This window comes from Salmo salar, chromosome ssa14, assembly GCF_905237065.1.
Source record: "Salmo salar chromosome ssa14, Ssal_v3.1, whole genome shotgun sequence".
NCBI lineage: Eukaryota > Metazoa > Chordata > Actinopteri > Salmoniformes > Salmonidae > Salmo > Salmo salar.
In genome coordinates this window covers 68148558-68175166 of record NC_059455.1, presented here as the reverse complement: position 1 = coordinate 68175166, position 26609 = coordinate 68148558, and the positions used below count along the sequence as shown (strand labels likewise).

The 26609-nt window shown below is 43.4% G+C and overlaps 1 protein-coding gene across 1 annotated transcript in view; it reads left to right on the top strand.

Moving 5' to 3' along the window:
* Positions 1 to 25580, top strand: part of LOC106569863 (cytosolic non-specific dipeptidase) — a 31642-nt gene extending 6062 nt beyond the window's left edge. The window contains exons 3-11 of the mRNA XM_014141540.2: positions 335 to 497; positions 6291 to 6379; positions 7140 to 7340; positions 12763 to 12847; positions 13166 to 13326; positions 13640 to 13804; positions 22221 to 22362; positions 22472 to 22619; positions 24689 to 25580. Of these exons, the coding sequence (XP_013997015.1) occupies positions 335 to 497; positions 6291 to 6379; positions 7140 to 7340; positions 12763 to 12847; positions 13166 to 13326; positions 13640 to 13804; positions 22221 to 22362; positions 22472 to 22619; positions 24689 to 24755 (1221 nt within the window). The 3' untranslated portion in view covers positions 24756 to 25580. The remainder of the gene's footprint in view (positions 1 to 334; positions 498 to 6290; positions 6380 to 7139; positions 7341 to 12762; positions 12848 to 13165; positions 13327 to 13639; positions 13805 to 22220; positions 22363 to 22471; positions 22620 to 24688) is intronic.
* The last annotated feature ends 1029 nt before the right edge of the window (positions 25581 to 26609 follow it).

Sequence of the window (26609 nt, the reverse complement as noted above, 5' to 3'; positions counted from 1 at the left end):
CAACCCATCAAATGAAATGCAACTGCTCCCTTGACTTTCATTCATGTAAATCATTTACCCTAGGGTCTTTACTCACTTAGTCCTCTTCATCCCTGTGGATGCATGAGAGGCTTCCAGGAAAGAACACTGCTGCCGATCCTCTGACTGGACTCAGACCCCCTTCATCTCCTTTAACCCTGACTACTTTGCTGTATCACTGGCTCTTGAAAATCTGTCTCCTTCCCTTCTTCTTTTACCTGGTAATTTCTTTCATGTCGGTGCAATGAAGGAGAAGAGGAAAATATGGATTTTTAGACCATTGAGAATGAAACCCTTTTTATATTTACCCCCTCAGCTTCCCTCCGGAGAGAAGATCCCCTTGCCACCCATCGTCCTTGGCTGCTTGGGCTCTGACCCGGGCAAGAAGACGGTGTGCATCTACGGCCACCTGGACGTCCAGCCAGCCGCAATCGGCGACGGTTGGGACACAGAGCCCTTCACGCTGGTGGAGAAAGATGGTGAGAGCAGATATTTCAAAGCACCTAAAAGAGAACAGTGCTGAAACATCAAAATCCATGCCAACATTGAGATTTGGACTTTGATGTTTCAGTGTTCTCTTTTTTGGGGAAGTATGTTTCTGATTTGCATTTCTCCTTGCATCAGCTTATAGGTGTCATGATTTCTGTTGGATCTAGACTTGTGAAATATAGGCTTATGGCATTGTTTTCGTTTTATAATAATTTTTTTATCAAAAAACATTCCTACATGACATCATGCTGCATGATTACTGAATCAAAAATCAAATCTGCTCGCAGACTGCAGTTGTATGTGGCACACCTTTTAATCATTTCGCTGCTAGTCTAGGAAAGCTACAGGACACACTGTATGCTGCTTTCTGTGCTTGGCCCTCCTATGTTGAACATAATAAACAGTTCTCTATCCACCGGATGTGTACCAAACTCACTAAAAGTGGCAGTAATAAAGCCTCTCTTGAAAAAGCCAAATCTTGACCCAGAAATTATAAAAAAACTATCGGCCTGGTTTTAGACCCCATCATAGCACTGACTGCACTTGTGAAGGTGGTAAATGACCTTTTAATGACATCAGACCGAGGTTCTGCGTCTGTCCTCATGCTCCTAGATCTTAGTGCTGCTTTTGATACCATCGATCACCACATTCTTTTGGAGAGATTGGAAACCCAAATTGGTCTACATGGACAAGTTCTGCCCTGGTTTAGGTCGTATCTGTCGGAAAGATATCAGTTTGTCTCTGTGAATGGTTTGTCCTCTGACAAATCAACTGTAAATTTCGGTGTTCCTCAAGGTTCCATTTTAGGACCACTATTGTTTTCACTATATATTTTACCTCTTGGGGATGTCATTCGAAAACATAATGTTATGCGGATGACACACAGCTGTACATTTAAATGAAACATGGTGAAACCCCAAAATTGCCCTCGCTAGAAGCCTGTGTCTCAGACATAAGGAAGTGGATGGCTGCAAACTTTCTACTCTTAAAGTCGGACAAAACAGAGATGCTTGTTCTAGGTCCCAAGAAACAAAGAGATCTTCTGTTGAATCTGACAATTAATCTGGATGGTTGTACGGTCGTCTCAAATAAAACTGTGAAGGACCTCGGCGTTACTCTGGACCCTGATCTCTCTTTTGAAGAACATATCAAGACTGTTTCAAGGACAGCTTTTTTCCAACTACATAACATTGCAAAAATCAGAAACTTTCTGTCCAAAAATGACGCAGAAAAATTAACCTCTATGGGCTAGGTGGGACGCTTGCCTCCCACCTACTCAACAGCCAGTGTAATCCCGTGGCGCGATATTCAAATACCTTAGAAATGCTATTACTTCAATTTCTCAAACATATGACTATTTTACACCATTTTAAAGACAAGACTCTCGTTAATCTAACCACACTGTCCGATTTCAAAAAGGCTTTACAACGAAAGCAAAACATTAGATTATGTCAGCAGAGTACCCAGCCAGAAATAATCAGACACCCATTTTTCAAGCTAGCATATAATGTCACAAAAACCAAAACCACAGCTAAATGCAGCACTAACCTTTGATCTTGATCAGATGACACTCCTAGGACATTATGTTATACAATACATGCATGTTTTGTTCAATCAAGTTCATATTTATATAAAAAAACTGCTTTTTACATTAGCATGTGACTAGCATGTGACTAGCATTCCCACCGAACACTTCCGTTGAATTTACTAAATTACTCACGATAAACGTTCACAGAAAACATAACAATTATTTTAAGAATTATAGATACAGAACTCCTTTATGCACTTGCTATGTCTGATTTTAAAATAGCTTTTCGGTGAAAGCACATTTTGCAATATTCTGAGTAGATAGCCCGGCCATCACAGGCTAGCTATTTTGACACCCACCAAGTGTGGTACTCACCAAACTCAGAATTACTATTAGAAAAATTGGATTACCTTTGCTGTTCTTCGTCAGAATGCACTCCCAGGACTTCTACTTCAATAACAAATGTTGGTTTGGTTCCAAATAATCCATAGTTATATCCAAATAGCGCCGTTTTGTTCGTGCGTTCAAGACACTATCCGAAGGGTAAAGAAGGGTGACGCGCCCGACGCGTTTCGTGACAAAAAAATTCAAAATATTCCATTACCGTACTTCGAAGCATGTCAAACACTGTTTCAAATCAATTTTTATGCGATTTTTCGCGTAAAAAAGCGTTAATATTCCGACCGGGAGTCGTTGTTTTTGTTCAAAGAGAGAGAAAGTAAACATGGAGTCGGCTCGTGCACGCGCCTCCAGTCTCATTGTCCTCAGATCGACCACTATCCAAATGCGCTACTGTTTTTCAGCCATGGCCTGCAAAGTCACCATTCATCGTTCTGGCGCCTTCTGAGAGCCTATGGGAGCGTTAGAAAATGTCACGTTATGCCAGAGATCCCCTGTTTTGCTTAGAGATGATCAAGAAGGCCAAGAAATAGTCAGAGAGAGCGCTTCCTGTTTGGAATCTTCTCAGGTTTTGGCCTGCCAAATGAGTTCTGTTATACTCACAGACACCATTCAAACAGTTTTAGAAACTTTAGGGTGTTTTCTATCCAAATCAAACTTATATGCATGTGTCTTATATGCATATTCTAGTTACTGGGCAGGAGTAGTAACCAGATTAAATCGGGTACTTTTTGTTATCCGGCCGTGCAAATACTGCCCCCTATCCCCAACAGGTTAATCCATGCCTTTGTTACTTCTAGGTTGGACTACTGCAATGCTCTACTTTCCGGCTACCCGGATAAAGCACTAAATAAACTTCAGTTAGTGCTAAATACGGCTGCTAGAATCCTGACTAGAACCAAAATATTTGATCATATTACTCCAGTGCTAGCCTCCCTACACTGACTTCCTGTTAAGGCAAGGGCTGATTTCAAGGTTTTACTGCTAACCTACAAAGCATTACATGGGCTTGCTCCTACCTATCTTTCCGATTTGGTCCTGCCGTACATACCTACACGTACGCTACGGTCACAAGACGCGAGCCTCCTAATTGTTCCTAGAATTTCTAAGCAAACAGCTGGAGGCAGGGCTTTCTCCTATAGAGCTCAATTTTTATGGAATAGTCTGCCTACCCATGTGAGAGACGCAGACTCAGTCTCAACCTTTAAGTCTTTACTGAAGACACATCTCTTCAGTAGGTCCTATGATTAAGTGTAGTCTGGCCCAGGGGTGTGAAGGTGAACGTAAAGGCTGGAGCAACGAACCGCCCTTGCTGTCTCTGCCTGGCCGGTTTCCCCTCTTTCCACTGGGATTCTCTGCCTCTACCCCTATTACGGGGGCTGAGTCACTGGCTTACTGGTGTTCTTCCATGCCGTCCCTGGGAGGGGTGTGTCACTTGAGTGGGTTGAGTCACTGACGTGGTCTTCCTGTCTGGGTTGGCGCCCCCCTTGGGCTGTGCCGTAGCAGAGATCTTTGTGGGCTATACTCGGCCTTGTCCCGGGATGCTATGTTGGTGGTTGGAGATATCCCTCCAGTGGTGTGGAGGCTGTGCTTTGGCAAAGTGGGTGGGGTTATATCCTACCTGTTTGGCCCTGTCCGGGGGTTTAATCGGATGGGGCCACAGTGTCTCCTGACCCCTCCTGTCTCAGCCTCCAGTATTTATGCTGCAGTAGTTTATGTGTCGGGGGCTAGGGTCAGTCTGTCACATCTGGAGTATTTCTCTTGTCTTTTCAGGTGTCCTGTGTGAATTTAAATATGCTCTCTCTAATTCTCTCTTTCTCTTTCTTTCTTTCTCTCTCTCTCTCGGAGGACCTGAGCCCTAGGACCATGCCTCAGGACTACTTGGCTTGATGACTCCTTGCTGTCCCCAGTTCACCTGGCCGTGCTGCTGCTCCAGTTCCAACTGTTCTGCCTGCAGCTATGGAACCCTGACCTGTTCACCGGACGTGCTACCTGTCCCAGACCTGTTGTCCCAGACCTGCTGGACCCTGACCTATTCACCGGACGTGCTACCTGTCCCAGACCTGCTGTTTTCAACTCTCTAGAGACAGCAGGAGCAGTAGAGATACTCTCAAAGATCGGCTATGAAAAAGCCAACTGACACTTTCTCTTGTGTTACTGACTTGTTGCACCCTCGACAACTACTATGATTATTATTATTTGACAATGCTGGTCATTTATGAACATTTGAACATCTAGGCCATGTGCTGTTATAATCTCCACCCGGCACAGCCAGAATAGGACTGGCCTCTCTAGGTTTCTTCCTAGGTTTTGGCCTTTCTAGGGAGTTTTTCCTAGCCACCGTGCTTCTACACCTGCATTGCTTGCTGTTTGGGGTTTTAGGCTGGGTTTCTGTACAGCACTTTGAGATATCAGCTGATGTAAGAAGGGCTATATAAATACATTTGATTTGATGATTTGATATGCAAGGTGTAAAGAGCTATGAAGGCATGGCTTGCCTATAATTGACTATGTGGTATGTCGTTCTTAAGCCCTTTAGACATGCCCTGGACTATTGGCTATTATCTGCATGTTTTCCAAAAGTCTGCACCAATTAACCTAAAGACTCCAAAGTACAGGTTACATGGTTGGCAGACTAGGCTGTGATCAGTGTCACTCTCGTTCAAATGGGTTTATAATGATTGCATGAAATTAGTGTTCGATAAGGAACTTTCCTCAATGGTCCAGCAATCAATCACCTGTCTGTAAAATATGTTCCTTACTGGAAACCTAGTGTTCCCATCAAGTCTGGGCAAGTGAGACACAAATCATTCTGTTTTGATGTCTTGGCCTGTGGTTGCACAACATCCTGACCATGTTAGGCCTACATTGGTGACATTTGAGTTAGAATTTAATTGTGAAAACTGCCATTTGTGTGGATACATAGAATTTTTATTTTATTTTTTCAAACCAACATTTTATTAGCATATCATTGGAAGGACATAAGTATCAGTCAGAGCTATGTTGCTGTATACATGTCAGTGTGTCAAATGCAGAGATGTGAAAGCAGCACTTTCCTTTCATGCTGACACACTTTTCTGGATCAAAATGGGACTTAGGTGGTGGGAGCGTGGCCAAGTGCGAGGCCAATGCTGTGGTCGCCCTTCTGCTGGCTGCAGTGACAAAATGTAGCTATTTTAAAGCACATTTCCTGCAATTCTACAGATTTTGCCATGGTATATGTTATCTGAGTGACTCAAACATTATCAATGGGGGCCCCATGCCATGACAAAAATGTTAGATTCCCTGACTGTCTAGTTTTTAATTTGGTGATTGTTAGTTCTCAAAGATGATCTTATAAAAACAATATATATATTTTGTCCATTATCTTTTCTACATACTTTATATCTGGTTTTAGTCGTTGAAGTTTACACAGTCATTTTCGATCCCTAAAATTACACCCCCCCCAATCAGGTGACTGACACAAGACAGTTTTTTTACCGCCGAAGACTTTTCTATGCCAACAAAACCCTGTTGATGTCTTGTGACAGTCAAAATCCTCATTTGCTAAATCCTCATTTCCTTTTTTTGGCTCTTGATGTGTTTCACAGGGAAGCTAGTAATGAATTTTTTCTCTCCATTTAGTAGCATTTTCCCCATTTATTTTATTGGTCTATAATGATATCTTTTAAATGACTAAAGGGTAAAATAGTTTTCTTAGATAATATAGTAGATCATTATCATTGCTATATATTTTTTAATGGTTTTAGTCATTGACATTTAGATTTAAGTCATTTTCTTACTAAGACACCTACGGCTTGCAGATTGCGTAAATTGTCATCATAAAAAACATAATCAGCAATTTAATCCGCTGCAGGGAAGCTCTATGGCCGAGGCTCGACAGACGACAAGGGCCCAGTGTTGGCCTGGTTCAACTGCATTGAGGGCTACCAAAAGATCCAACAGGTAAGACACAGCACCACGACTTGATAAGTACCACTCACTCAAGCTAGCCCAGGACAAAGAAAAACCCATGGTATTGTGTTTGCAAAACTGTTTTAGTACATGTGCTCTTTTTTATGGTTAGGCACCTAATAACAAGCCTATAACCAACAAGCAAGGTTAAAAGGACTTGTTGATATGATGTCAGCTCCATGGTAAAAAGCCTCTTGGCTTGAAGACTTTTCGTCTTGATGATCACATCAGTGTTGTCAGCAGCATGGCCGTCAAAGTCCTCAAGTCATTTTTATGTCCTGTCATCAGCCTTTAATGATTGAGCTGACCTACATTTTATACTAGCTCCCTGACATAGTAACCATTTGAGGTACAGCCAGAGGAGGATGGGCCTCCTCTCTGAGTCTTATTCCTCGTCTAGATCATTTTTTGGGGTGTAGGCACTTTGTGACAATGACGCTTGAAAGCTAGGGCTATATACATTTTAATTGAATGATTTGATCTCTATTTGTCATAAAATTTAAGCACATGACTGAAAAAGTTGAAGCAGTCTTTTGTCAGCCCCAACAGTGACATTCATTTCGAGGCTTTAATAGTTTGTGGTTAACAGAAAACAAATGAAAAAGACATCTCTACCTGGTTGTAACAGAGACCAGTTGGTTGTAATCTGCTAATGTGATGTTTTCTCAACAACAACAAAGCATTTTACAACCAGAAAATAGTGCGGTATTTTTCCCGCTGAGATACTCATCCATGCCTCTCATGAAAACAGGAGCTTCCGATCAACATCAAGTTCTGCTTCGAGGGCATGGAGGAATCAGGCTCGGAGGGCCTGGACGAGCTGGTGTTTGCCCGCAAAGATACCTTCCTGAAGGACGTGGATTACATTTGCATCTCAGACAACTACTGGCTGGGCAAGACCAAACCCTGCATTACCTATGGACTGAGGGGGATCTGCTACTTCTTCATTGAGGTGAGGCCATAGAGTTAGAAAAATCTAGACAGTGCAATTATCACAATAAATAGTGATTGCATGGGTCATAAAATCAAATCAAATTTTATTGGTCACATACCTGTGTTTTGCAGATGTTATTGCGGGTGTAGCGAAATGCTTGTGTTTCTAGCTCCAACCATGCAGTAATATCTAACAAGTAATATCTAACAATTTCACAACATATACCTAATACACACATCTAAGTAAAGGAATGGAATTAAGAATATATAAATATATGGACGAGCAATGTCAGAGCGGCTGAAATAATCTTATTAAATACTTTTTTCTTTACATAGTTGAATGTGCTGACAACAAAATCACACAAAAATAATCAATGGAAATCCAATTTATCAACCCATGGAGGTCTGGATTTGGAGTCACACTCAAAATTAAAGTGGAAAACCACACTACAGGCTGATCCAACTTTGATGTAATGTCATTAAAACAAGTCAAAATGAGGCTCAGTAGTGTGTGTGGCCTCCACGTGCCTGTATGACCTCCCTACAACGCCTGGGCATGCTCCTGATGAGGTGGCGGATGGTCTCCTGAGGGATCTCCTCCCAAACCTGGACTAAAGCATCCGCCAACTCCTGGACAGTCTGTGGTGCAACGTGGCGTTGGTGGATGGAGCGAGACATGATGTCCCAGATGTGCTCAATTGGATTCAGGTCTGGGGAACGGGCGGGCCAGTCCATAGCATCAATGCCTTCCTCTTGCAGGAACTGCTGACACACTCCAGCCACATGAGGTCTAGCATTGTCTTGCATTAGGAGGAACCCAGGGCCAACCGCACCAGTATATGGTCTCACAAGGGGTCTGAGGATCTCATCTCGGTACCTAATGGCAGTCAGGCTACCTCTGGCGAGCACATGGAGGGCTGTGCGGCCCCCCAAAGAAATGCCACCCCACACCATGACTGACCCACCGCCAAACCGGTCATGCTGGAGGATGTTGCAGGCAGCAGAATGTTCTCCACGGCGTCTCCAGACTCTGTCACGTCTGTCACATGTGCTCAGTGTGAACCTGCTTTCATCTGTGAAGAGCACAGGGCACCAGTGGCGAATTTGCCAATCTTGGTGTTCTCTGGCAAATGCCAAACGTCCTGCACGGTGTTGGGCTGTAAGCACAACCCCCACCTGTGGACGTCGGGCCCTCATACCACCCTCATGGAGTCTGTTTCTGACCGTTTGAGCAGACACATGCACATTTGTGGCCTGCTGGAGGTCATTTTGCAGGCCTCTGGCAGTGCTCCTCCTGCTCCTCCTTGCACAAAGGCGGAGGTAGCGGTCCTGCTGCTGGGTTGTTGCCCTCCTACGGCCTCCTCCACGTCTCCTGATGTAGTGGCCTGTCTCCTGGTAGCGCCTCCAGGCTCTGGACCCTACGCTGACAGACACAGCAAACCTTCTTGCCACAGCTCGCATTGATGTGCCATCCTGGATGAGCTGCACTACCTGAGCCACTTGTGTGGGTTGTAGACTCCGTCTCATGCTACCACTAGAGTGAAAGCACCGCCAGCATTCAAAAGTGACCAAAACATCAGCCAGGAAGCATAGGAACTGAGAAGTGGTCTGTGGTCCCCACCTGCAGAACCACTCCTTTATTGGGGGTGTCTTGCTAATTGCCTATAATTTCCACGTGTTGTCAATTACATTTGCACAACAGCATGTGAAATTTATTGTCAATCAGTGTTGCTTCCTAAGTGGACAGTTTGATTTCACAGAAGTGTGATTGACTTGGAGTTACATTGTGTTGTTTAACCTCTCTCGGCTAGGCGGGACAAATTCGTCCCACCTACGCAACAGCCAGTCTAATCCAGTGGCGCGATTTTCAAATACCTTAAAAATCCTATTACTTCAATTTCTCAAACATTTGACTATTTTACAGCTATTTAAAGACAAGACTCTCGTTAATCTAACCACACTGTCCGATTTCAAAAAGGCTTTACAACGAAAGCAAAACATTAGATTATGTCAGAAGACTACCAAGCCAGAAATAATCAGACACCCATTTTTCAAGCTAGCATATAATGTCACAAAAACCCAGAAGACAGCTAAATGCAGCACTAACCTTTGATGATCTTCATCAGATGACAACCCTAGGACATTATGTTGTACAATACATGCATGTTTTGTTCAATCAAGTTCATATTTATATCAAAAACCAGCTTTTTACATTAGCATGTGACGTTCAGAACTAGCAAACTTCTGGCGAATTCACTAACAATTTACTAAATTACTCACGATAAACGTTCACAAAAAGCATAACAATTATTTTAAGAATTATAGATACAGAACTCCTCTATGCACTCGATATGTCCGATTTTAAAATAGCTTTTTGGTGAAAGCACATTTTGCAATATTCTAAGTACATAGCCCAGCCATCACGGGCTAGCTATTTAGACACCCGGCAAGTTTAGCACTCACCAATATCAGATTTACTATTACAAAAGTTTGATTACCTTTTGTTGTCTTCGTCAGAATGCACTCCCAGGACTGCTACTTCAATAACAAATGTTGGTTTGGTCCAAAATAATCCATCGTTATATCCGAATAGCGGCGTTTTGTTCGTGCGTTCCAGAAACTATCCAAAATGGTAAATCAGGGTCGCGCGCATGGCGCAATTCGTGACAAAAAAAATCTAAATATTCCATTGCCGTACTTCGAAGCATGTCAACCGCTGTTTAAAATCCATTTTTATGCAATTTTTCTCGTAAAAAAGCGATAATATTCCGACCGGGAATGTCCATTTAGCTAAACAGAGGAAAGTAAACAAAGCTTTCGGTCGACGCGGGCACGAGCCTGAGTCTCACAGTACTGTAACCAGCCACTACCCAAACGCGCTACTTTGTTTCAACCAGAGCCTGCAAAGCCACGATTCAGCATTTTGCCGCCTTCTGAGAGCCTATGGCAGCCGTAGGAAGTGTCACGGGACAGCTAAGATCCTCACTCTTCAATAAACAGAGACAAGAAGAATGACACCTTGTCAGACAGGCCACTTCCTGCATGAAATCTTCTCAGGTTTTTGCGTGCCATATGAGTTCTGTTATACTCACAGACACCATTCAAACAGTTTTAGAAACTTTAGGGTATTTTCTATCCAAAGCCAATAATTATATGCATATTCTAGTTACTGGGCAGGAGTAGTAACCAGATTAAATCGGGTACGTTTTTTATCCAGCCGTGTCAATACTGCCCCCTAGCCCTAACAGGTTAAGTGTTCCCTTTATTTTTTTGAGCAGTGTATATGAGATGAGTAATGCAAGATATGTAAACATTATTAAAGTGACTAGTGTTCAATTTATTAAAGTGGCCAGTGATTTCAGGTCTATGCATGTAGGCAGCAGCTTCTAATGTGCTAGTAATGGCTATTTAGCAATCTGATGACCTTGAGATAGAAGCTGTTTTTCAGTCTCTCGGTCCCAGCTTTAATGCACCTGTACTGACCTTGCCTTCTGGATTATAGTGGGGTGAACAGGCAGTGGCTCGGGTGGTTGTTGTCCTTGATGATCTTTTTGGCCTTCCTGTGACATCGGGTGCTGTAGGTGTCCTGGAGGGCAGGTAGTTTGCCCCCGGTGATGCGTTGGGTAGACTGCACCACCCTCTGGAGAGTCCTGTGATTGTGGGTGGTGCAGTTGCTTTACCAGGCAGCGATACAGCCCGACAGGATGCTCTCAATTATGCATCTGCAAAAGTGTGTGAGGGTTTTAAGTGCCAAGCCAAATTTATTCAGCCTCCTGAGGTTGAAGAGGCGCTGTTGTGCCTTTTTCACCACACTGTCTGTGTGGGTGGACCATTTCAGTTTGTCAGTGATGTGTACGCCGAGGAACTTGAAGCTTTCCACCTTCTCCACGGCGGTCTCGTTGATGTGGATAGGGGCGTGCTCCCTCTGCTGTTTCCTGAAGACCACGATCATCTCCTTTGTTTTGTTGACGTTGAGTGAGAGGTTATTTTCCTGGTACCACACTCCCCGAGCCCTCACCTCCTCCCTGTAGGCTGTCTCGTTATTGTTGGTAATCAAGCCTACTACTGTTGTGTCATCTGCAAACTTGATGATTGAGTTGGAGGCGTGCTTGGCCACGCAGTCATGGGTGAACAGGGAGTACAGGAGGGGGCTGAGCACGCACCCTTGTGGGGCCCCAGTGTGGAGGAGGTGTTTTCTACCTTCACCACCTGGGGGCGGCCCGTCAGGGAGTCCAGGACCCATTTGCACAGGGCGAGGTTCAGACCAAGGTCCTCGAGCTTAATGATGAGCTTGGAGGGTACTATGGTGTTGAATGCTGAGCTATATTCAATGAACAGCATTCTTACATAGGTATTCCTGTTGTCCAGATGGGATAATGGCATTGTGCATTGTGATGGCGATTACATCATCTGTGGATCTATTGGGGCGGTAAGCAAGTTGAAGTGGGTCTAGGGTGACATGATCCTTTGACTAGTTTCTCAAAGCACTTCATGATGACAGAAGTGAGTGCTACAGGGCGATAGTCATAGTTCAGTTACCTTTGCTTTCTTGGGTACAGAAACAATGATGGCCATCTTGAAGCATGTGGGGACAGCAGATTGTGATAGGGAGAGATTGAATATGTCCGTAAACACTCCAGCCAGCTGGCCTGCGCATGCTCTGAGGACGCAGCTAGGGATGCCGTCTGGGCCAGCAGCCTTGCAAGGGTTAACACGCTTAAATGTCTTACTCACGTCGGCCATGGAGAAGGAGAGCCCACAGTCCTTGGTAGCGGGCTGCGTCGGTGGCACTGTGTTATCCTCAAAGCGGGCGAAGAAGGAATTTAGCTTGTCCGGAAGCAAGATGTTGGTGTTCGCGACATGTCTTGTTTTCCCTTTGTTGTCCGTGATTGTCTGTAGACCCTGCCACATATGTCTCATGTCTGAGCCGTTGAATTACGACTCAACTTTGTCTCTATACTGATGTTTTGCCTGTTTGATTGCCTTGTGGAGGGAATAACTACACTGTGTGTATTCTGCCATATTCCCAGTCACCTTGCCATGGTTAAATGCAGTGGTTCGCTCTTTAAGTTTTGCGGGAATGCTGCCATCTATCCACAGTTACTGGTTAGGGTAGGTTTTAATAGTCACAGTGGGTACAACATAATTTCCTGATAAACACAGTCACCGTAGCAACTCACTCACCGTATCAGTATATTCGTCAATATTATTCTCGGAAGCTACCCAGAACATATCCTAGTCCGTGTGATCAAAACAAGCATGGATTCCGATTTTTGTCAGACCAGCGTTGAATAGTCCTTAGCATGGGTACTTCCTGTTTGAGTTTCTGCCTATCGGAAGGGAGGAGCAAAATGTAGTCGTGGTCAGATTTGCCGACATGAGGGCGGGGGAGGGCCTAGTCCTGCTTTAAATGTAAAAATGAAATAACCTTGTTTTGTCAGATGGAGTGCTGTGACAAGGACCTCCATTCTGGGGTGTTTGGAGGCTCGGTCCATGAAGCCATGACCGACCTCATTGCACTGTTGGGTGAGTTGAATCGGGTGTGCTGGAATAGAATTATCATAGAGATATGTAGGTATGAAATGATTTGATAGGTATAACAATAGGTTTGTAGCCCTCTGATAGAATCAAATAAAATGCTTGAATGAAGTCTACAAAGTGCCTAGGAGGTTCTATAGGGACTGTGGGTTGTAGGACTGGGGTTTGTTTCCGGACAGGGTACAAGATATCGCTGCGGGGTTCATAATGCACCGAACAAAAGAAAACGGACTGAAATTGGGTGGGATTAGTTTTCTTTTCTCGCTGCAAAATGAAATCAGAACACTGTGGTGTGTCCTCCTTCAGGCTCCCTAGTGGACAAGAAGGGGAAGATCCTGGTCCCGGGGATGTACGAGGAAGTGGCCAATATCACTGATGAGGAGAAGAAACTGTACGAGAAGATCGACTTTGACATGGTGGAGTACGCCAAGGACATCGGAGCTGGGAAGCTCCTACACGACACCAAGGTATGGAGAGCATGTCCCTGTTCGAATACTTCAGAAATGAAACATTCCTCTTTATTTTCTACCTCCCTTGAATCAATCACTGATCTTAATTGGTTGGTTTGGGGAAAGTAATAGGGTGCTAACCATGCTCTCACTTATCCAATGTGCTTACATATGCATTTCTGAAGAACTCAAACAGGGCCAATGTCTGAAATGACAAATAACTAGATTTAAAAGCAATGCTGGTTGATTCTTAGTCATTTGTAAGTGATTCATTCCCAACATTATCTGGTTCATAATGTCCTTTGCCCTTTCCTCTGACCCTCGTCTGCAGGAGGCTATCCTGATGCACCGCTGGAGGTACCCCTCCCTCTCTCTGCATGGCATTGAGGGGGCCTTCTCTGGCGTGGGTGCCAAGACCGTCATTCCCCGCAAGGTCATCGGCAAGTTCTCCATTCGCCTTGTCCCTGACATGGATCCCAAAGTGGTGGAGAAACAGGTAGAAACCTCCATAGAGTTGAGTTCTACCTAAATTCTAGATCAGGTTTTTAGATGCTTTACTCGTCTTTTAAGTGCAGATCTAGGATCAGTTCCCACCGTCGCTGGACCAGACAGGACTGGCAAAAAATGCTCTTCACTGACGAGTCGCAGTTTTGTCTCACCAGGGGTGATGGTCGGATTTGCGTTTATCGTCGAAGGAATGAGCGTTACACCGAGGCCTGTACTCTGGAGCGGGATCGATTTGGAGGTGGAGGGTCCGTCATGGTCTGGGACGGTGTGTCACAGCATCATCGGACTGAGCTTGTTGTCATTGCAGGCAATCTCAATGCTGTGCGTTACAGGGAAGACATCTTCCTCCCTCATGTGGTACCCTTCCTGCAGGCTCATCCTGGCATGACAAGGCCACCAGCCATACTGCTCGTTCTGTGTGTGATTTCCTGCAAGACAGGAATGTCAGTGTTCTGCCGTGGCCAGTGAAGAGCCCGGATCTCAATCCCATTGAGCACGTCTGGTACCTATTGGATTGGAGGGTGAGGGCTAGGGAAATTCCCCCCCAGATATGTCCAGGAACTTGAAGGTGCCTTGGTGGAAGAGTGGGGTAACATCTCACAGCAAGAACTGGCAAATCTGGTGCAGTCAATGACGAGGAGATGCACTGCAGTACTTAATGCAGCTGGTGGCCACACCAGATACTGACTGTTACTTTTGATTTTGACCCCCCCTTTTTTTTCAGGGGCACATTATTCCATTTCTGTTAGTCACGTGTCTGTGGAACTTCTTCAGTTTATGTCTCAGTTGTTGAATCTTATGTTTATACAAATATTTACAGATATTAAGTTTGCTGAAAATAAAAGCAGTTGACAGTACGAGGACGTTTCTTTTTTTGCTGAGTTTAGTTTCCAACAGGCCAATATTCTACATAATTTGCACAGAAAACCTGGTAAATAACTACAATGGTCATAATCGTTCCGGAACTCCAATTTGAGCAGCAGTAGCTGAAAAATGAGCTCCTACAAATATTGAAATTTACATGGTTTTTAGAGTGAAGTACATCGAAAAAAAGCAAAAGAAAACTGCAAGACTGAATAGGAGAAAAAACAAGCAACAAACAAAGAAGATAGGCTTTTGAAAATAACTATTTTTCATAAAATTGTAGTTATCTTAGCAAGCTGAATTGTTTACCAGTTGCTAAGCAGTTGCTAGGGACTCTTTTGGAAGAAGCTAGCTAGCTAACGAAGAACAACAAAGAATATCTAGTTAACAGAAGAAAAGAAAGAGAAAATCAGGACAGAAGAAAAAGGATATCAAAGTGAAACAGTTCTCTAAAGACACAGGAGACAATAATACAAGAAACAACACTTCTGTAGCTTGTCAACTATGTGTCTGTCTATCCCTGTTCTCTCCTCTCTGCACAGGCCATACAAACGCTTCACACCGCGTGGCCGTTGCCACTCTAACCTGGTGGTCCCAGCGCGCACGACCCACGTGGAGTTCCAGGTCTCCGGCAGCCTCTGGAACTGCCGGTCTGCAGCCAACAAGGCTGAGTTCATCTCAGCCTATGCTACCCTCCAGTCCCTAGACTTCCTGGCGCTGACGGAAACATGGATTACCACAGATAACACTGCTACTCCTACTGCTCTCTCTTCGTCTGCCCACGTGTTCTCGCATACCCCTAGAGCATCGAGCCAGCGGGGTGGTGGCACTGGAATCCTCATCTCTCCCAAGTGGACATTCTCGCTTTCTCCCCTGACCCATCTGTCTATCTCCTCATTTGAATTCCATGCTGTCACAGTTACCAGCCCTTTCAAGCTTAACATCCTTATCATTTATCGCCCTCCAGGTTCCCTTGGAGAGTTCATCAATGAGCTTGACGCCTTGATAAGTTCCTTTCCTGAGGATGGCTCACCTCTCACAGTTCTGGGTGACTTTAACCTCCCCACGTCTACCTTTGACTCATTCCTCTCTGCCTCCTTCTTTCCACTCCTCTCCTCTTTTGACCTCACCCTCTCACCTTCCCCCCTACTCACAAGGCAGGCAATACGCTTGACCTCATCTTTACTAGATGCTGTTCTTCCACTAATCTCATTGCAACTCCCCTCCAAATCTCCGACCACTACCTTGTATCCTTTTCCCTCTTGCTCTCATCCAACACTTCTCACTCTGCCCCTACTCGGATGGTATTGCGCCGTCCCAACCTTCGCTCTCTCTCTCCCGCTACTCTCTCCTCTTCCATCCTATCATCTCTTCCCTCTGCTCAAACCTTCTCCAACCTATCTCCTGATTCTGCCTCCTCAACCCTCCTCTCCTCCCTTTCTGCATCCTTTGATTTTCTCTGTCCCCTATCCTCCAGGCCGGCTCGGTCCTCCCCTCCTGCTCCGTGGCTCGACGACTCACTACGAGCTCACAGAACAAGGCTCCGGGCAGCCGAGCGGAAATGGAGGAAAACTCGCCTCCCCTGCGGACCTGGCATCCTTTCACTCACTCCTCTCTACATTCTCCTCTTCTGTCTCTGCTGCTAAAGCCACTTTCTACCACTCTAAATTCCAAGCATCTGCCTCTAACCCTAGGAAGCTCTTTGCTACCTTCTCCTCCCTCCTGAATCCTCCTCCCCCACCCCCCCTCCTCCCTCTCTGCGGATGACTTCGTCAACCATTTTGAAAAGAAGGTTGACGATATCCGATCCTCGTTTGCTAAGTCAAACGACACCGCTGGTCCTGCTCACACTGCCCTACCCTGTGCTTTGACCTCTTTCTCCCCTCTCTCTCCAGATGAAATCTCGCGTCTTGTGACGGCCGGCCGCCGAACAACCTGCCCACTTGACCCTATCCCCTCCTCTCTTCTCCAGACCATTTCCGGAGACCTTCTCCCCTTCCTCACCTCACTCATCAACTCATCCTTGACCGCTGGCTACGTCCCTTCCGTCTTCAAGAGAGCGAGAGTTGCACCCCTTCTGAAAAAAACCTACACTCGATCCCTCCGATGTCAACAACTACAGACCAGTATCCCTTCTTTCTTTTCTCTCCAAAACTCTTGAACGTGCCGTCCTTGGCCAGCTCTCCTGCTATCTCTCTCAGAATGACCTTCTTGATCCTAATCAGTCAGGTTTCAAGACTGGGCATTCAACTGAGACTGCTCTTCTCTGTGTCACGGAGGCTCTCCGCACTGCTAAAGCTAACTCTCTCTCCTCTGCTCTCATCCTTCTAGACCTATCTGCTGCCTTTGATACTGTGAACCATCAGATCCTCCTCTCCACCCTCTCCGAGTTGGGCATCTCCGGCGCGGCCCACGCTTGGATTGCATCCTACCTGACAGGTCGCTCCTACCAGGTGGCGTGGCGAGAATCGGTCTCCGCACCATGCGCTCTCACCACTGGTGTCCCCCAGGGCTCTGTTCTAGATCCTCTCCTATTCTCGCTATACACCAAGTCACTTGGCTCTGTCATATCCTCACATGGTCTCTCCTATCATTGCTATGCAGACGACACACAATTAATCTTCTCCTTTCCCCCTTCTGATAACCAGGCGGCGAATCGCATCTCTGCATGTCTGTCAGACATATCAGTGTGGATGACGGATCACCAGCTCAAGCTGAACCTCGGCAAGACGGAGCTGCTCTTCCTCCCGGGGAAGGACTGCCCCTTCCATGATCTCGCCATCACGGTTGACAACTCCCTTGTGTCCTCCTCCCAGAGTGCTAAGAACCTTGGCGTGATCCTGGACAACACCCTGTCGTTCTCCACTAACATCAAGGCGGTGACCCGATCCTGTAGGTTCATGCTCTACAACATTCGCAGAGTACGACCCTGCCTCACACAGGAAGCGGCGCAGGTCCTAATCCAGGCACTTGTCATCTCCCGTCTGGATTACTGCAACTCGCTGTTGGCTGGGCTCCCTGCCTGTGCCATTAAACCCCTACAACTCATCCAGAACGCCGCAGCCCGTCTGGTGTTCAACCTTCCCAAGTTCTCTCACGAAACCCCGCTCCTCCGCTCTCTCCACTGGCTTCCAGTTGAAGCTCGCATCCGCTACAAGACCATGGTGATTGCCTACGGAGCTGTGAATGGAACGGCACCTCCATACCTTCAGGCTCTGATCAGGCCCTACACCCAAACAAGGGCACTGCGTTCATCCACCACTGGCCTGCTGGCCCCCCTACCTCTGAGGAAGCACAGTTCCCGCTCAGCCCAGTCAAAACTGTTCGCTGCTCTGGCACCCCAATGGTGGAACAAGCTCCCTCACGACGCCAGGACAGCGGAGTCAATCACCACCTTCCGGAGACACCTGAAACCCCACCTCTTTAAGGAATACCTAGGATAGGATAAAGTAATCCTTCTACCCCCCCCCTTAAAAGATTTAGATGCACTATTGTAAAGTGGTTGTTCCACTGGATATCATAAGGTGAATGCACCATTTTGTAAGTCGCTCTGGATAAGAGCGTCTGCTAAATGACTTAAATGTAAATGTAAATGTAATAATCCATTGTGCTCTTACTTGTCTGGTCTGTGTTTGTTTTATGCCTGGTACATAAGAGACAGAAGAATGTGCGATCGAGAGGAATAGAGCAGTTGCTTCACAAGGCATCTGTACCTGAAAATACATTATCTAAGTGATTGATAGTTGGTATTCAGCAGTCCTAAAAGTATTCCTTATTTTTTTGGAACTACTAAAATAGTTATTTTGTCAGACAGCATTGGCAGCAGCTCTATCGAGATGATTACTTGGAATGAGTCATCAAATAAAATAAATGTAGTTTACGCAATCACTGAAATATATATTTACTTCAACTGTATATGTTGTGAATGTATTGTAATGTTTTTTAAAAAAATGTATAACTGCTGTAATTTTGCTGGACCCTAGGAAGAGTAGCAGCAGCTAATGGGGATCCATAATAAATACAAATAATGATTTTTATTTGTGATTATTTTTTGTATTGTATTTATTATGGATTCCCATTAGCTGCTGCTACTCTTCCTAGGGTCTAGCAAAAATACTGCAGTAATACATTTTTTAAAAACATTACAATACATTCACAACAGATTTCACAACATATACAGTTGTAGTCGTTAAATGTATACGTTTAAACTCCGTTTTTCACAGTTCCTGACATTTAGTCAGAGTAAAAATTCCCTGTCTTAGGTCAGTTAGGATCATCACTTTTTATTTTAAGAATATGAAATGTCAGAATAATAGTAGAGAGAATGACTTATTTCAGCTTTTATTTCTTTCATCACATTCCCAGTTGGTCAGAAGTTTACATACACTCAATTAATATTTGGTAGCATTGCCTTTAAATTGTTTAACTTGAGTCAAATGTTTCAGGTAGCTTTCCACAAGCTTCCCACGATAAGTTTGGGTAATTTTGGCCCATTCCTCCTGACAGAGCTGGTGTAACTGAGTCAGGTTTGAAAGTCTCCTTGCTCGCACACGCTTTTTCAGTTCTGCCCACACATTTTCTATAGGTTTGAGGTCAGGGATTTGTGATGGCCACTCCAATACCTTGACTTTGTCCTTTTTTCCCTCATGATGCCATCTTATTTGTGAAGTGCACCAGTCCCTCCTGCAGCAAAGCACCCCCACAACATGATGCTGACACCCCTGGTCTTCACGATTGGGATGGTGTTCTTCAGCTTGCAAGCTTCCCTCTTTTTCCTCCAAACATAACGATGGTCATTATGGCCAAACAGTTCTATTTTTGTTTCATCAGACCAGAGGACATTTCTCCAAAAGATACCATCTTTGTCCCCATGTGCAAATGCAAACCGTAGTCTGGCTTTTTAATGGCGGTTTTGGAGCAGTGGCTTCTTCCTTGCGAGTGGCCTTTCAGCTTATGTCGAAATAGGACTCGTTTTACTGTGGATATAGATACTTTTGTACCTATTTCCTCCAGCATCTTCACAAGGTCCTTTGCTGCTGTTCTGGGATTGATTTGCACTTTTCTCACCAAAGTACGTTCATCTCTAGAAGACAGAACGCGCCTCATACCTGATCGGTATGACGGCTGCATGGTCCCATGGTGTTTATACTTGCGTACTATTGTTTGTACAGCTGAATGTGGTACCTTCAGGCGTTTGGAAATTTCTCCCAAGGATGAACCAGACTTGTGGAGGTCTACAATTTTTTTTCTGAGGTCTTGGCTGATTTCTTTTGATTTTCCCATGATGTCAAGCAAAGAGGCACTGAGTTTGACTCAAATGATGTCAATTAGCCTATCAGAAGCTTCTAAAGCCATGATATAATTTTCTGGAATTTTCCAAGCTGTTTAAAGGCACAGTCAACTTAGTGTATGTAAACTTCTGACCTACTGGAATTGTGATACAGTGAATTATAAGTGAAATAATCTGTCTGTAAACAATTGTTGGAGAAATTACTTGTGTCATGCACAAAGTAGATATCCTAACCGACTTGCCAAAACTGTAGTTTGTTAACAAGAAATATGTGGAGTGGTTGAAAAACGAGTTTTAATGACTCCAACCTAAGTGTATGTAAACTTCCGACTTCAACTGTAAGTATTTGGCTTAACCTCGTGGTGCACTCCATCAACAGCAGGTGCATTTCAAGAGCGGCAAATTTGAATCCAAATAAATGTCAAAATTCAAATTTTTCAAACATACAACTATTTTACACCCTTTGAAAGATAAACATCTCCTTAATCTAACCACGTTTTACGATTTCAAAAAGGTTTTACGGCGAAAGCATAAATTTAGAGTATGTTAGGACCCTACATTTACAAGAGTTGTGTGTAATGTTTTGTCAATTCAAAGACAGGGTCACCAAAACCATAAAACCAGCTAAAATGATGCACTAACCTTTTACAATCTCCATCAGATGACACTCCTAGGACATTATGTTAGACAATGCATGCATTTTTAGTTCTATCAAGTTCATATTTATATCCAAAAACAGCGTTTTACTATGGCATTGATGTTGAGGAAATCGTTTCCCTCCAATAACCGGCAGTCAAGTCAGCAACACAAATTAAATAATTAAAATGAGAAAACATTGGTAAAATATTATATTGTCATTTAAAGAATTATAGATTTACATCTCTTGAACGCAATCAACTTGCCAGATTTAAAAATAACCTTACTGGGAAATCACACTTTGCAATAATCTGAGCACTGCGCCCAGAAAAATACGGGTTGCGATACAGACAAGCCGTCATGTTGGGGAGATCTCAAATCGAAAATACTATGTAAATAATCCATTACCTTTGATTCTCTTCATCAGATGTCACTTCCAGGTATCACAGGTCCATAACGAATGTAGTTTTGTTCAAAAAAGCTCATCATTTATGTCCAAAAATCTCAGTCTTGTTAGCACATGATCTAAGCCCGCCGGACTTCACTTCATGAACGAGGGGAAAAAATATATTTCCGTTCGTTCAAACATGTCAAACGTTGTATAGCATAAATCATTAGGGCCTTTTTTAACCAGAACATGAATAATATTCAAGGTGGACGAATGCATTCTCTTTTATAACGTATTGGAACGAGGGTACCCAACATGAACTCGCGCGCCAGGTGTCTAATGGGCCATCATCGTTCCATGGCTCTTGTTCGGTCAGATCTCCCTCCAGAAGACTCAAAACACTTTGTAAAGGCTGGTGACATCTAGTGGAAACAATAGGAAGTGCCAAAATATTCCTCAGCCCCTGTGTTTTTCAATGGCAAAGGTTTAAAGGTAATACAACACATCAGGTATCCACTTCCTGTCAGAAAATGTCTCAGGGTTTTGCCTGCCAAATGAGTTCTGTTATACTCACAGACACCATTCAAACAGTTTTAGAAACTTTAGAGTGTTTTCTATCCATATATAATAAGTATATGCATATTCTAGTTACTGGGTAGGATTAGTAACCAGATTAAATCGGGTACATTTTTTTTATCCAGCCGTGCAAATACTGCCCCCCTAGCCCTAACAGGTTTTAAGGCAGTAATGGGCATTCACTACCATCATGGGCCAATTAAAAAAAAATTATGTATTCTGTGTTAAAGCATTCAACCCACAGTAATCTTTAAAAACATTGTAGCATTTAAAAAAAATTATCGAACCATCCTCAAAGCACTGATCGCTCAGCACATGTGCCATACACAGAAATTCCATTCCGGTTTATTTTTAATTTAGTCTTTATTTAGCTAGGCAAGTCAGTTAAGAACAAATTCTTATTTACTATGACAGCCTAGGAACAGTGCCTTGTTCAGGGGCAGAAAAATGTTTTTTTGCCTTGTCAGCTCGGGGATTCGATCCAGCAACCTTTCGGTTACTGTCCCAACACTCTAACCACTAGGCTACCTGCCACCCCCATCTGATTGTGTATTTTCTTTTCATTACTGTTTATACAATATTTTATCTCAATGAGACTTTAATATGAAGGTCAAAACATATTTAAAATATATATAATCCTCTCCCATCAAGGTTACTTGCCACCTGGAGAAGAAGTTTGCTGAACTAGAGAGTCCCAACAAGCTCAAGGTGTACACGGGCCATGGGGCCAAAGCCTGGGTGTCCGACTTCAACCATCCCCATTACATGGCTGGTAGAAAGGCCATGAAGACCGGTGTGTGGACACACAGGCAAACCCTCTCTCTCACACACACACTGGTCTTACTTAAATATTTATAATAACATGTTGAGCAATAATGTCGGTCTCTCCCTCTTTTCCACAGTGTTCGGTGTGGAGCCTGACCTGACGCGGGAAGGCTGCAGCATCCCGGTCACCCTGACCTTCCAGGAAGCCATCGGCCGCAATGTCATGCTGCTGCCCATGGGCTCGTCTGACGACGGAGCACACTCACAGAACGAGAAATTCAACAGGTTGGCTGCCACAATTGTCTTTTTATCTATACTATGTCTGGAATGTTTACCATGGGACAGCGCGCAAGATTTGACTCACATCCTCCACACGCTGAGGTCCTGGATTTGACTCTGAGCCATAACTAACACTTAACTCAGTTAAATCAGGTGTGTCACTGCTGGGCTGCAACGCCAACTTGCTCACCTGGTTATTCCCCTAGGAACTGTATTTAAGAACACTGCTCTATTGAGAACAAACTTCTATAAACCGCAGCAACGTATCAGAACTATAAGCAGCAGGTAGCCTAGAGGTTAGAGCATTGAGCCAGTAACTGAAAGGTCGATAGTTCAAATCCCAGAGCCAACAAGGTAAAACATCTGCCGACCTGCCCTTGAGCAAGGCGCTTAACCCAAATTGCTCCTGGCCGTGACCCTACTCTCTGAGGGTGTCTCAGGGGAGTTGGGATATGCAAAAAACATATTTCCCATTAAAATACACACTTGTACATGTGTGAAATATAAGAACCCACCTAAATATTATTGTTATTAATTGTATTTCCACGTAATCTACAGTGTTTTCCACTACCGTCAGCTATTCAGACGATTAACAGACTCATTTTCAGCCAGGTACCTTTTCCACTTAAATTAACTAGGCTACTTTTTAATTCGCTAATCAAAAAAGTCTGCAAAGCCTTCTCCCTCTACAACTGCAAAAATCACTGAAGCTGGAGACTCATATCTCCCTCACTAGCTTTAAGCACCAGCTGTCAGAGCAGCTCACAGATCACTGCACCTGTACATAGCCCACCTGTAAATAGCCCATCCAACTACCTCATCCCCATACTGTATTTATTTATTTATCTTGCTCCTTTGCACCCCAGTATCTCTACTTGCACATTCATCTTCTGCACATCACTCGCTCCAGTGTTTAATTGGTATGTTGTAATTACTTCGCCACCATGGCCTATTTATTGCCTTACCTCCCTTATCTTACCTCATTTGCACACACTGTATATAGATTTTTTCTACTGTATTATTGACTGTATGTTTGTTTTTTCCATGTGGTGTGTTGTATGTGTCAAACTGCTTTGCTTTATCTTGGCCAGGTCACAGTTGTAAATGAGAACTTGTTCTCAACTTGCCTACCTGGTTAAATAAAGGTGAAATAAAAAAATTAAAAAAATAAAGATATGCATCTTCTTGTGATCTATTGATAGGACCGGTGCTTTTCAGTCAAAGTGAACGATGACAGGGTAACACTGCTGGTTTGAGTCTGCTGTTTTAAAAAAAAATATATAATTCACCTTTATTTAATCAGGTAGGCTAGTTGAGAACAGTTCTCATTTACAACTGCAACCAGCATTAATGCTGGCCTGGGGCCAGTCAAAAATATGTCCGGCCAGTGAATCTCATCAGTAACTTTTCAGCGCATTTTTTGCATTCCAGTTCAACATTTACCTGCTCTGTCGCAGTCTACCATTAGAAGACTACATGAGTAAATGTCATGCTATTTGTATTTGAGCAATATGATAGGCAGATCAGTCAAGCACCACAATGCTGCCGCAAGTCACAACTTCTGGAGTAGTACACGTGTTGATGCATTCCATAGCATACACAAGCTGTCCAGAGCAAAAAGAAGGGTCTATCAATATTCTCACTGAACCTATTTATTTCAAGGAAAGTGATTTACAAAAGTAAACCTTCAATAGTGGACATACTAGCAATATGCTGGCCACTATTGATAGTCTACAAAAAAGAAACCTACCATTCCTCTTAGCAAGCCTATTGTAGCCATTTCGATGTTTCGTTTGGAACGTTTGTCTTAAAGGGGCAGTGTCCTTTTTTCAAATCTTATCAATGACATACTTTAGAAACAAAAATGAATGCAATTAATACAATGCAATTCTAAAGAATAGATTAATGACTTCCATTGCTAAATTATATTACACAGCTTTTTAATACATTCTCAATTTGGCTGGCTACTCCATGTGCTTGTGGAAAACACTGGATCTATGGAATGTCTTGTTTAATTCAGTGATGTACACATCTATGTAAATGTATATGAATATATGTCTATGGTTTACTTTCAGGACAAACTACATCCAGGGCATCAAGATGCTCGGCGCATACTTCCACGAGGTCTCCCAGTTGGAGTAAATGAACTATCCAGACCTGAGTGAGATGTGTCGTTCCACCTCCAGAACTGTGGACCCAACTGTTTACTTTTCTATCCGATGCAAGTTTCATAATGTTTTCCATGTACTGCTGCTGCTGTACAGCAAAATGGAGCTTTGAAGATCTTCCTTAGTAATTGGTAATTTCATCTTCCATCAAGAAGATAAGTAGAGGAAAATAATATAAAAGTATTGATTATTGTACTGTAGAAGCGCCATCGTATAGCGTCATCTACTGAATCGGAGTGTTATAGACGAGATCTAAACCAAACTCGAAGGAAGCGTGAACAGTATACCCATTACACTTCCATGTTGTGGTGTATTTATGAAAGTGCTAACAGACAACAGTACACGTACAGTATACACACTCGTTTCCTCCATTTGGGGGACTTGGAGATGATTTTATACCTACTTATCTTATATCTTAAGATGTTAGCTTGTTTGGGAAACCTCCAACTGTAATGGAAAAAAGCACACCATCTTCAACTCCTATTTTATTCCTGTTTAAATATTATGGGTAATCATTTATGAAGCAGAACACTGCAGTATGTCTGAAAACATGAGTAGAACAGAGAAATACACACACAGGACATAGCCATAGACATCCGCAGATATTGGAGGCATATGGAAGTATTTGAAGTGATGAAAATAACTCAATACTTTTGCATTACGTTGAATATTCCAGTATACAAAATCGTTTCTTGATTTATCCATTCAAGGTTCTCTTAACTGGAGCTTGAATTGACTTGTGTATGCATCTATTTTCTCCCTTGTCACAAGCCAATATATTCAATAAATCATAACATCAGTCTGTCTTTTATCATGCTTTCAATATCTTGAATTCCCAAGTCATGCCATCATGCCAAAGAAAACACAATCAATACATTTCAAATGTGATTTCGCCTGTACATTTGTAAAACCGTAGAAAATAATGTGACGATGACCCTTCCCACTGGGCATACTGGTTGAATCGACGTTGTTTTTTGAGTGCGAACCCATTACACTATTTTTGTTTGTCTGAATTTGCAGGTTTTACGCACTAGCCAAGCTTCAGGGAGAGTGTGATGGTTCATTTTTTTAATCAACGTTTCCACGTCATATCAATGAAATGTCTGTGTCCGGTGGGCTGAGGCTCAATCACAAACCGATCCCTCCTCCTTTAGGCCCTTTATTTGACAGTCATCATGAAGGGGAGGCAACAGGGGCCTAAGGACAGTGGAGGGATCGGTTAAGGCTTGAACCCAGGAGTGACTGAATGGGGTTGATGTTCCTACTCAAGCTACAGGATGTGCCCTTGGTTGATTTCAAGTGTGTGTATGTGTGTGTGCAGGGGTGGAAAAAGTACTCAATTGTCATACTTGAGTAAAACTAAAGATACGTTAATAGAAAATGACTCAAGTAAAAGTGAGTCACCCAGTAAAATACTACTTGAGTAAAAGTCTAAAAGTATTTGGTTTTAATTATACTTAAATATCAAAAGTTAATGGAATTGCTCAAATGTACTTAAGTATCAAAAGTTAAAGTATAAACCATTTCCAATTCCTTATATTATGCAAACCAGACGGCACAGTTTTTTTTTATTGACGGATACCCAGGGGTACACGCCAACACTCAGACATAAATTACAAACAAAGAATTTGTGTTTAGTGAGTCCTCCAGATCAGAGGCAGTATGACCAGGGATGTTTTCTTGATAAGTGTGTGAATTGGACCATTTTCCTGTCAAAATGTAACGTGTACTTTTGGGTGTCAGGGAAGATGTATGTAATACAAAAGTACATTTATTGTCTTTAAGAATGTAGTAAAGTAAAAGTTTGCAAAAATATTAATAGTAAAGT